Source organism: Scyliorhinus torazame, chromosome 9 (assembly GCF_047496885.1).
Source record: "Scyliorhinus torazame isolate Kashiwa2021f chromosome 9, sScyTor2.1, whole genome shotgun sequence".
Taxonomy (NCBI): domain Eukaryota; kingdom Metazoa; phylum Chordata; class Chondrichthyes; order Carcharhiniformes; family Scyliorhinidae; genus Scyliorhinus; species Scyliorhinus torazame.
Genome location: NC_092715.1, coordinates 173,191,129 through 173,203,571, shown reverse-complemented (window position 1 = coordinate 173,203,571; position 12,443 = coordinate 173,191,129). Strand labels below are relative to the sequence as shown.

Below are 12,443 nucleotides of genomic sequence, written 5' to 3'. Positions count from 1 at the left end.
TGAGACAGAGCGTCATAGTCGAAGACGGGATGGGGATCTATTTAAATATGACCAAGCATTGCCAAGGTTTGACGAGAAGGAGGTTGAAGCCTTTTTAATTTCATTTGAAAAGGTAGCTAAACAAATGTAATGGCCATAGGACATGTGGGTATTACTGATTCAAACAAAGCTGGTAGGTAGGGCTAGTGAAGTGTTTGCATCTCCACCGGAGGAGATATCTGGAATGTATGAGGAGGTGAAGAAATCCATCTTAAGTGCATATGAGCTAGTGCCTGAAGCTTACAGACAAAGGTTTAGAAATTTAAGGAAAGAATTTGGTCAAACATACATGGAGCTTGAAAGGCTCAAACAGAGTAATTTTGAGAGGTGAATAAGGGCTTTGGAAATAGGCCAAACGTATGAAGCTCTCAGAGAAATTATGCTTTTGGAGGAGTTTAAAAATTCAATTCCTGATGTAGTGAGAACTCATGTGGAAGGACAAAGGGTTAAAACTGTGAGATTAGCAGCAGAAATGGCAGATGATTATGAATTAGCTCATAAATCAAAGATTGGTTTCCAATATCAGTTTCAGCCGGTGAGGGGTAGAAACTGGGGACATGAGAAATACTCAAGTGGTAAAGGTAAAGGTGATCTGATGTGAGACAATAAAGAGAGTGTACCTCAGATTAAAAAAGAAATCCAGGAGGGTGGAAAAGAAATGAAAAGTTTCAAATGTTTTCACTGTAATAAACTAGGCCATGTAAAGTCACAGTGTTGGTGGTTGAAGAAAAGCACTGGGAAGGCTGATGTGGTAAAACAGGATAAGACAGTGGGGTTTATTAGAGTGGTAGAGGAAAGCCCAAGGGAAGCGAAGGAGGTGCAAACGATTGTACAGCCTGTTCAAGAAGTAATTGTTAAGAAGGTGCCAGATGTATTTAAAGAATTTACTTGTGTGGGTAAAGTTTACTCATGTGTATCAGGAGGAGCAGGTAAAGAAGTCACAATGTTAAGAGATACAGGGGCTAGTCAATCTTTAATGGTAAGAGATGAGGAATTATGTAGGCTGGGAAGAATGTTGCCAGAAAAGGTGGTGATATGTGAAATTCAGGGTGAGAGGAGTAGCATTCCATTATATAAGGTAAGGTTGGAAAGTCCAGTGAAGAGTGATGAAGTGGTAGTAGGAGTAATATATAAACTATCTTATCCAGGAATACAGTTTATCTTCAGTAATGATATAGCTGGATCGCAGGTGGGAGTGATGCCTACTGTGGTTGATAAGCCAGTGAAAAATCAGACAACTGAAGGGTTGAAGGACAAATATCCTGGGATTTTTCCAGATTGTGTAGTAACAAGGTCGCAAAGTCACAGGTTAAGACAAGAGGAGAAATCAAAGAGTGAAGATGAAGTTGAAGTGTAATTATCAGAAACGATTTTTGATCAGATGGTTGAAAAAGAACAAGAACAGGTGGAGGATGAGGTGGATATTTTTAGTTCAGGAAAATTGGCGGAGTTACAACAGAAAGATGTAGAAATAAAACGGATTTATCAGAAAGCATATACGGAAGAGGAATCTGAGAGTATACCAGAGTGTTATTACCGTAAAAATGATGTCTTGATGAGAAAATGGAGACTTGTACATATGCAGGCGGATGAAAAGTGGGCAGAAGTTCATCAAGTAGTATTGCCGGTAGGGTATAGAAAGGAGGTGTTGCGAGTTGCACATGAGGTACCAGTGGGAGGTCATTTGGGAATAAGGAAAACTCAAGCTAAAATCCAGAAACATTTTCATTTGCCTGGACTACATAAAGACGTAGTTACATTTTGTCAATCATGTCACACATGTCAAGTTATAGGTAAACCTCAAGCAGTGATAAAACCAGCGCCCTTAATACCCATTCCAGCATTTGAGGAACCTTTTACGAGGGTCATAATTGATTGTGTAGGATCGCTTCCTAAAACAAAAAGTGGGAATCAATATCTTTTGACTATAATGGATGAGTCTACTAGGTTTCCAGAGGCCATTCCAGTACGTAATATTACAGCTAAAAGGATTGTGGAGGAGTTACTTCAATTCTTTACTAGATATGGACTACCAACAGAAATTCAATCAGATCAAGGATCAAATTTTACTTCAAAGTTATTCAAAGAAGTTATGGATAGCTTAGGAATAAAACAATTTAAATCAACTGCGTACCATCCAGAATCGCAGGGAGCATTAGAAAGGTGGCATCAGACATTAAAGACAATGTTGAGGACGTATTGTCAAGATTATCCAGAGGATTGGGATAAAGGAATTCCATTCGTATTGTTTGCAATTCGGGATGCACCTAATGAGTCTACCAAATTTAGTCCTTTTGAACTAATTTTTGGTCATGAGGTAAGAGGACCACTTAAATTGATTAAGGAAAATTTGGTGGGTGAGAAATCGGAAATTACACTATTGGATTACGTGTCAAATTTTAGGGAACAATTAAATAGAGCAGGTGAATTGGGAGACAACATTTGAAAGTTGCACAAAATGTGATGAAACGGGGAGCGGACAAGAAATCCAAAGTTCGTAGTTTTGCCAGTGGGGATAAAGTTTTAGTGTTGTTACCAGTGGTAGGTGAGCCTTTAAAAGCTAGGTTTTGTGGATCGTATCAGATTGAAAGGAAATTAAGTGAGGTGAATTATGTGGTAAAAACACCAGATAGAAGGAAGAGTCACCGAGTGTGTCATGTGAATATGCTTAAAAGGTACTTTGAAAGGGAAGGAGAGAAAAAGGAGGTTTTAATGATTCTAACTCAAAGTGACGAACCAAATCCAGATGACTGTGAATTTGACATACCTCAAATAAAATTGGAAAATGAGGATGTTCTTAAAAATTGGGATGAATTGTTAAGTTACCTTCCAGAGGAAAAACAAACTGACCTGAAAGAGTTATTGATATCACATGGGCAAGGTTGTAGAGATAAATTGGGAAGTACTAAAATGGCTATACATGATGTAGATGTGGGAAATGCTGTTCCTATCAAACAACATCCATATAGACTTAATCCTTTAAAATTGGCACAGGTTAACAGAGAGATTGAGAGTGTGCTGAAGAATGGCATAATTGAAGTGGGTTGCAGCCAATGGACCTCACCCATAGTGATGGTATCTAAACCAGACGGTACCCAACGGTTGTGTGCGGACTATTGAAAGGTGAATGCAGTTCCAAGAACAGACTCTTATCCTATCCCACATTTGGAGGATTGCATTGAGAAAGTGGGAGAATCCGCTTTTATTTCCAAATTGGATTTACTGAAAGGTTACTGGCAAGTACCTTTATCTGAAAGGGCGAAGGAGATTTCAGCTTTTGTGACTCCAGATGGTATATACCAGTTCAGAGTTATGCCATTTAGCATGAAAAACACCCCAGCAACATTTCAACAGTTAACTAATACAGTTGTTTCAGGATTACGCAATTGTGCGGTATACATCGACGATCTGGTAGTTTTCAGCCAGACATGGAAAGAACATTTAAAACATCTGAGGGAGTTATTCGATCGACTTCAGGAGGTGGGTTTGGTGATAAACTTGGCCAAAAGTGAATTTGGAAAAGCCTAAGTCACTTTCCTTGGCTATACAATCGGACAGGGTCGACTAGTCCCACGGGATGTGAAAACAAAGGTTATTGGGGAGTTTCCGATACCCTCGACACGATGGGAAATAATGCGATTTCTTGGTATGAGTGGATTTTACCGGAAATTTGTACCAAATTTTAGCAGTATGGTCGCTCCACTGACGGACTTGCTCAAGAAGCGTAACAAATTCCAGTGGACAGCGGAGTGTCAACAGGCATTTGACGACCTGAAGGCTGTGTTAACCACTGCTCCTGTGTTAGTCATCCCAAATTATACCAAACCCTTCAAAGTAGCTGTTGATGCGAGCGATGTGGGCGTAGGTGCGGTGCTTCTACAAGACGACGACGAAGGGCTAGAGTGGCCTGTTGGTTACTTTTCAAAGAAATTGAATTCTCACCAGAAAAAGTATTCGATGATTGAGAAGGAGACTTTGAGTTTGGCGCTGGCTTTGCAACATTTTCACATTTATGTGACCAGCAATCCATCTGACACCATTATATATACTGATCATAATCCATTGACGTTTTTGGAGCGATTCCGGAATAACAATGCAAGGCTGTTTCGCTGGAGTTTATTGTTACAGCCATTGCATTTAAAAATAGTACATGTGGCAGGACGGGAAAATGTGCTAGCCGATGCTTTGTCACGAATGTGATCAATTGAGAAGGTTTTCGGTTGGAGGAAGAAGAACAAAGTAAAATGGACTATATTATTATACCTGTTTGAGTGTGTTGTTTTCTTTAAATGAAAATGTATATTTACTGTGTGCATTTCTTAGTGGATGGTGCAAAAGTGAAAAATGAAACCATCTTGAAGTTGATGGTTTATTTTTTTTTTCTTGGGGGGAGGTGTCATGTGAGAGTACCTTTAAGACATGGATGTTTAAGCAATGTACCTTTAAGAAAACAGTGATGTCAGAGAGTGGGTGGAGCTGAGCTCAGGTCAGCCATTTTGAAGTCAGTTTGGAGGAAAAGGACTTGGGGAGTGTCTGTGTTTTGCAGTGAGCTGGATTTGCTGTGATCTCTGCCATGAAAGACTATCTCTGGATCATTTGGGTGATTTAAACTCATAATAGCAAAGCCTTTAACCTGATGCGATTCAGTTTAAAGGTATTAAGCCTCTTGGAAGTTTGAACAAACATTTTGAGGAATTATTTACTGTTGTAATATTTTTGGCGTTATCTTTGAAGTAAGGGGTGTTAAGAGATCCAATGTTTATTTAAGATGTTAAGTTGAGTTCATGGAATAAACATTGTTTGGTGTTTAAAAACCCACGTGTCCATAATTGTAATATCACACCTGGAGAACAAGCCGTGTGCTTCAAAAGCAACAATCCATTAAAGGGAGAGATTGGTTGAACTCCATGATACATTTTGGGGTTCTGAAAACACCTCGCCCATATCAACACAGACAGTGACCTCGAGTCGGGATTCGAACGCAGGTCCTCAGTGCTGTAGGCAGCAATGCTAATCACTGTGCCACATGTGGCGCCTCCGCCTCCAGTGAGTTGTTTAATTGTCCACCACCATTCACCGCTGGATGTGGCAGGACTGCAGAGCTTAGATCTGATGTGCTCATTGTGGAATCGCTTAGCTCTCTGTCTCATTAGACTTCATGGGGTCCAGAGTCAATGTTGTGGGATCCCAGGGCAACTCCCTCCCGACTATATACCACTGTGCCATCACCTCTGCTGGGTCTGTCCTGTCGGTGAGACAGGACATACCCAGGAGTGGTGATAATGGTGTCTGGGACATTGTCTGTAAGGTATGATTCTGTGAGTATGACTATGTCAGGGTGTTGCTTGACTAGTTTGTGAAACAGCTCTCCCAACTTGGCCACAAGTCCCCAGATGTTAGTAATTGAGATACAGATAAGCTATGATCAAACTGAATGACAGCACAGGCCTCATGGGCTGAATGACCTACCTTTGCCCCAATATTTTTATTTCACTTGGTTTTTTTTTCCTTGCAAGTCGTTTAACCATGGGTGGGATGAGCTAAACATTACTCACTCACTAACAAGATGATTGGTCTTTAGGATATGAAAAGTAAAGGTCAAACAGGCAGATCAACTGATACCAACTTTTTGCTGTACACATGCTTGTCTCCATAGATAACACTCCGGCTGGTGAGATACATGAGGCCCACACTGTTACTAAATCCTTTTTCGGAATACAATACAAACATACATACTTCTATTGAAATAAGAAGCCAACAAAACAACTTTATTACCTGTAAGTTCCATGTCTGTTGAACGTATTCCCTGATCAAATGGTCCTTCAGGTCTTCAAAAGGCCCAGTCTTTGGTTCGATTCCCTTTGGTCGATTACATGGTTTTTTCAGAAGACAGATGAGACCATCACCCTCTTCGGTATGGTACTCAATAATATCGACAGGACTCTTGTGGGACTTTCCTCCAGTTATGACATAACTTCCACTTAATTCTTTTTCTATCGTGTAGTGATAACACTTTCTGTTATATGCCATCGACAAAGCAAAGCCCCCAAGGTGGTTGCGACTCTGACGCAAAAGGTAGAGGCCGTCAGTCATTCCGGCCTGCTTCAGAAAGTCCTCCGCTTCATCCCGTGTGATGCTGCCATAGAAATAGGGTAGATGATTTACCCTCTCAGACATAATATTAGTTGAAACTTATATCTGGCACAAGTGTTCCTTTGATCTTCTCAATTCTGGCCCTTTCCTTGAAAGCAGAACAAGAACAGGTTGTTAAGTTTATTGGTTACTGTCTTCTTAAATTGCAATGAACTACATTCCTTAAAATATAAATTTTGGCCAAAAAATTACAGAAGTAATGAAACCACGTATATAATGGGTTGTTTTGCTCACAATGTTTTGTTCATAATGTGCAGCACATTATTTTACAGACATTCAATTTGGATAATCAAAAAAGGTCTCTCATTATTTTGTAAACTAACTACACTGGTTGGACCAGTACTTCATGCACAAGAGTAAAATTGTTATCATTGTAACATATCAGAAGGCTGCTACAAATATGGAAATCAAAACTTCATATATTCATGAAATTAAACTGAAAGGCTAACCTGGATTTTCATTCTCGTGTTGGGAGCACAGAGCTGGGGAAAGTCCCAACTCCGCTAACCCTGGAGAAAGTGCGGCAGATGTTCTAGATTTCATTCTGGGGGGGTGGGGTGGGGGGTTGTTAAGGGGAGTTTGGCTCCTGGAATCAGGGTGGAGGCAGCCACTGGAGCTGCCTGTTAGCAGCCTGTGAAAGGCCAGGCTCGTTGCTCCAGGACTTGTAAGGAACAAAAGTAAACAAACAAGATTAGCTCACCCCTCACAAATGGCCCATCCACACAAACCCATGCCATCTTATGCCAGACCCATGCTCACAGCCTTTCATACTCCTTATGCCAACCTATGACTATTAATCCCCATGGTCTCATGCCAACCTATGCCCCTATACTCAACCCCGTGACTCTTAAATATACTCCATGCCAACCTATGACCTTCTATCCACCCCTCAAGGCCCTTTATATCACTGCACCAACATAGTGACAACTCATGCCAACCAATGCACCACCACTCTTTGCCCTTACACCCTTATGCTAACTCACCCAATATCCACTGTGGACATTCTCCCAAAAGTTGACTACGTGTCATTTTGGGCGGATTTCACAAAGTGATTTCTGCTGAGTATTTGGGCATCATCCAGATCACAATTGGAGATTCTCACGGAATCATCGGCAAGACTGGCTACTAAGAGATTGGGGTGTTACCAATGGACACTGTGACCCCCCCCCCCCCCCCCACCCACAGACAAGGGCAGCACCTCCAACCCTCAACCGCAGAGGGCAACCTCCCCATCACTAAATATATCTGCGAGACCCCCCACCAATACCACTCAAGCACGAGGGTGACTCAGCCCTACCCCCATTAACATTGGGGCATGGACCCCCTCATCCCAAATGAAAACACCTGCTATTGGGTTGCTGAGGGCCCCCACATTTAAGGCCACCCCTCCCCTTCCAGTTCCCCCTCTTTCACGGCCCCCTTCACTCCCCACCCTTCATAACCCCCGTCATACCCCACACCCTTCATAACCGCCTTCACACCCCCCACCCTTCATACACCCCTTCAGGTCCCGTCCCCCCTCCGCTTCATGCACCCCTAGTTTCATGGGCATGGCCCCCCTCAGGCCCTACTCCTCGTCAGTGTCCCATTGACACTTGGGCACTGCCGCTTGGCATCCGGGCACTTCCATGGCACCCCTGCAGAGCCAGGCTAACACTGCCAGGGTGCCACATTGGTACTGCCTGGGTACCAGGGACACTGCCCTGCCCTGTCATTGACCATCTGAGAGCTGCAATGGCCCTTGGGCCCCCAGTGGGGCCATCCTGTCTGGTTTCTGATTTTGGAAACCAGTACTGACTGGCGCCGGCATCGTACTGTGCCACTAGAACCAGTGAAGCCCAGGGGCAGGAGACTCCAGCCTCAAATGAACTTTGCATATTTAAATTAGATTAATCACTCATTTAAATATGCTGATCTCAATCACGTTAGGCACCATGGATCGGAAGCATTACTATCGGCTTGGTGCCCAGAATGAAACCAGCTCTCCTGCTAATCACTGGGATGGCAGGATCAACGCCAGGCCCAACGTGGCTGGAAAATCACACCAAAGAATCTGAAAATGAAATGGCTTCACGATTTAAAAAAATATTTCTCATTGTTTAAGTACGCATTGACTACAGTTAACTTCCTTCAATCACTTAGTCCCATATTAAAGTAAATATTTAATTCAGGTACTTAATCCCTTGTAATAGCAAGCATTTGTATTCATAGACCCATATTAAAGATTTTATAACATCTTGGGTGATTAGTCAAACTTTCAACTGACAGGCAACCCACAATGTTAATGATAGGTTACGAAGCACATATCCTATCATGATAACACTCAGGCTGTTGTCAACAGACAGCGTGAAATAGCCCTGACTTTTTTTTTAAACTGCAGACTTTTTAAAAAATTAAAGTGCATGAGATCTAAACCCCTTTACAGCTTGACAGTTCCGATGCATTTAGCCACTTTTTATACAAATTCATGCCAAATTTTAACAATCCCAAAGGGCATTTGACTTTTCCAAAAGGGTTAAAAAGGGTACCCTAGCTGTCAAAAGAACTCTGGTAAGTTTAGACTGTCTCCTAAGAAATATAAAGCTTGTGGGTTGTACTTCAGAAACCTGGATGATGAAAATCGCATCTGGCTAAAGACATATAAACTTTTACATGTGCAGCTGCCTCTGTGAACCAGGTATATGCAAACTGCAACCTGTCTCTGTTCTCCAGCCACCCCAAAATGGTGGGTGTGGGATTCGGGATTGGGACTTCCGGAATCAGGGCTCTGGCACAGATTTTGTGAAGCATTAGACCCTCTCAGTCCCTGTGAAAATTTGGAGCTCATTGTCATAGAATCAAAGAAAGCTTACGGCACATAAAGAGGCCTCGAGGCCTATCATGTTTACACCAGCCCAGAAATGAGCCACCCAGCCAGGTCTGCCATTATTTTTGAGTTGTGTTCCAAAAGTAGTGAGTCATCAAATGATTTTGAGTTCACTGGGTTCCTCCTACTCTTGAGGCATTATGCACACCTGCCAGTACTTTCAACTCAGTTCCCATATTTTTAGTAAGACGTCTTACAACACCAGATTACAACACCTGGGACGGGATTCTCCGACCCCGCGCCGGAACGGAGAATCCCCGGGGGGCGGCGTGAATCCCACCCCCGCCGGCCGGCGAATTCTCCGGCAACGAAAATTCGGCAGGGGCAGGAATCGCGCCGCTCCGGTCGGCGGGCCCCCCCGGCGATTCTCCAGCCCGCGATGGGCTGAAGTGCCGCTGCTGTCATGCCAGTCTCGCCGGCGTAAATCAAACCACCTACCTTACCTACCCGGGTGGGCTCCAGGGTCCTGGGAGGGGGCGTGGGGCGATCTGGTCCCGGGGGGTGCCCCACGGTGGCCTGGCCCGCGATCGGGGCCCACCGATCCGCGGGCGGGCCTGTGCCGTGGGGGCACTCTTTTCCTTCCACCTCGGCCATAGCCTCCGCGATGGCCGATGCAGAAGTGACCCCCCCCACCTGCGCATGCGTGAGGATGACGTCAGCAGCCACTGACGCTCCCTTCCGGCCCGACTGGCATGGCGCCAAACGCCTTTCCCACCGGCCGGCGGCGCGCCAACCACTCAAGGTGAGGGCTTGGCCCCTAAAGGTGCGGAGAAATCCGCACCTTTGGGGCAGCCCGACGCCGGAGTGGTTCATGCCACTCCCTCCCACCGGGATCTCCCACCCCGCCGGGTAGGGGAGAATCCCGGCCCATATTTTTAGGCTATCAAGGATTGAATAGAAACCAGAACGAAACTGCATTTACTTCCACAACATAACACAAAGTATGAAACATCTTCCCGGCCATCTCTTGAATATTTATCCTGTGGTAGTATGTATTGGGGGTCATGTGGGACTGGAAGCCCTAATGTCATTGGCTGACAGATTAAGGGTCCTGGTTGGCCGCTGACCTCAAGCTCCGCCCTGAAGGCGGAGTATAAGAAGCCGGAGTCTTCCCCCGCAGGCCAGTTTACTATCGAGCTGCGGGGGAACAGACACGCTTAATAAAGCCTCATCGACTTCACTCTATTTGTCTCATGGAGTCTTTGTGCGCTACAATTTATTAAGCGTGCCTAAAAAAAAGAAAGGACTATGGAGCTCAGGATCATTCCGGAATGCCTGAGGATCAGCCCCCACGCAGTGAACGCGGCAGCAGCCTTCAATCACTGGCAGACTTGCTTCGAGGCCTACCTCAGAACGACCAGCTGCCGAGTCTCAGAAGACCAAAAACTGCAGGTCCTGCACTCGAGGGTGAGCACGGAGATTTTCTCCCTCATCGAAGACTCGGACGATTTCCAGACGGCGTTCGCAGCACTGAAAAGTCTCTACGTTCGCCCAGTTAACCAAATCTACGCTCGCTACCAGCTCGAGACGAGACGGCAAGCTCCCGGAGAATCGATGGACGAGTTCTACGCCGCGCTGCTGATTTTGTGACGAGCTTGCAGCTGCCCGTCGGTGAACGCAAATGAACACACGGACATGTTAATGCGCGATGCTTTTGTGGCAGGTATGCAATCCTCCCAAATCCGCCAAAGACTTCTAGAAAAAGAGTCGCTAGGACTCTCAGAGGCACGGGCCCTAGCAGCCTCCCTGACGTGGCCGCGCGTAATACCCGCGCCTACGGCCCCGACCGCGCGGCAACCCATTGGGCCCCGTACGTACCCGTCGCGGCAAACCCCCTACCCCCCCCACAGGCTTGCCTCCAAATGCCGAGTCGCACCGGGGGCGCCCGCTGTTATTTCTGCGGCCAGGCGAAACACCCCCGGCAGCGCTGCCCGGCCCGCGCAGCAATCTGCAAAAGCTGCGGGAAAAAGGGCCATTATGCGGTTGTGTGCCGGTCCCGCGAGGTCGCCGCCGTCCCAGGAGCACAGGGAGCCCTGCAAGAGGTTTACGCGCCCCAACCCCCCCCCCCAGCATGCCATGTGCGACCCGCAGGCGCAGCCGCTCTGGGTCCCGACCACCGCGGTCCCGGGAGAACTGGGAGTCCTGCACGCCGCCTACGCCCCCCAACCCCCCTCCCCGCAGCCCATGTATGACCCGCCGCCGGCGCTACCGCTTTGGGTCCCGGCCAACACTCTCCACGGAGAGGAGGGAGTTTTCCGCGTCCCTAACGCCCCCCTAACCCCCACCCCGTGCCCCACGCCTGACCCGCCGGCGCCACCTACTTGGGCCCCGACCACCGCTGTCCCCGGTGAGGGAGCTCCGCGCGGTCCTAGCACTCGCGGCCCTACGCCTGACCCGCCGGCGCCGCCGACCTGGGCCCCGACCACCGCTGTCCCCGGTGAGGGAGCTCCGCGCGGTCCTAGCGCTCGCGGCCCCACGCCTGACCCGCCGGCGCCGCCGACTTGGGCCCCGACCATCGCTGTCCCCGGTGAGGGAGCTCCGCGCGGTCCTAGCGCTCGCGGTCCTAGCGCTCGCGGTGAGGGAGCTCCGCGCGGTCCTAGCGCTCGCGGTCCTAGCTCCCGCGGTCCTAGCGCTCGCGGTCCTAGCGCTCCCCAGCCCCCCCAGCACACCATGTGCGACCCGCAGACGCCGCCATTTTGGGTCCCGGCCACCACGAGGGGAGGAGGGGCGCCGATGTGCGACCCGCAGACGCCGCCATTTTGGGTCCCGGCCACCACCAGGGGAGGAGGGGCGCCGCCATCTTGGACCGCCCCAGACCTGTACGACGCGTGGGGGCGGCCATTTTGTCCACCCCCGCCGCCATCTTGTGACCCCCCAGCCACGTGCGATGTATGGGGGCGGCCATTTTGTTCATCCCCGACGCCATCTTGGACGGCAACAACGGACCCCACTCCACTACTACAACCACGGCTCGCTTCGATTACGATCGATCAAGCTCGGCCCCGGACACTCCAGACGACGACGACAACGGTACTAATAAACGGCCACGAGACGCCATGCCTAGTCGACTCATGGAGCACGGAAAGCTTTATACACCCCGACACGGTAAGACGCTGTTCCTTAACCACCTATCCCAGCGCACAAAAGATTTGCCTAGCTGCAGGATCCCACTCCGTACAGATCCAGGGATTCTGCATAGTTACCCTAACGGTGCAGGGGAGGGAGTTCAAAAACTACAAACTAAACGTCCTTCCCCAACTCTGTGCCCCCACCTTGCTGGGATTAGATTTCCAATGCAATCTACAGAGCCTTACGTTCAAATTCGGAGGCCCCATACCCCCACTCACTATCTGCGGCCTCGCTGCCCTCAAGGTGCAACCCCCGT

The 12,443-nt window shown here is 47.6% G+C and overlaps 1 protein-coding gene across 5 annotated transcripts in view; it reads right to left on the bottom strand.

The window, feature by feature from the left end:
* Positions 1-12,443, bottom strand: part of syk (spleen tyrosine kinase) — a 458,870-nt gene that overhangs the window by 154,907 nt on the left and 291,520 nt on the right. For all 5 annotated transcript variants that reach the window (XM_072516819.1, XM_072516816.1, XM_072516820.1 and 2 more), the window contains one exon: positions 5,815-6,280. In XM_072516819.1, the coding sequence (XP_072372920.1) occupies positions 5,815-6,216 (402 nt within the window). In that variant the 5' untranslated portion in view covers positions 6,217-6,280. The remainder of the gene's footprint in view (positions 1-5,814; positions 6,281-12,443) is intronic.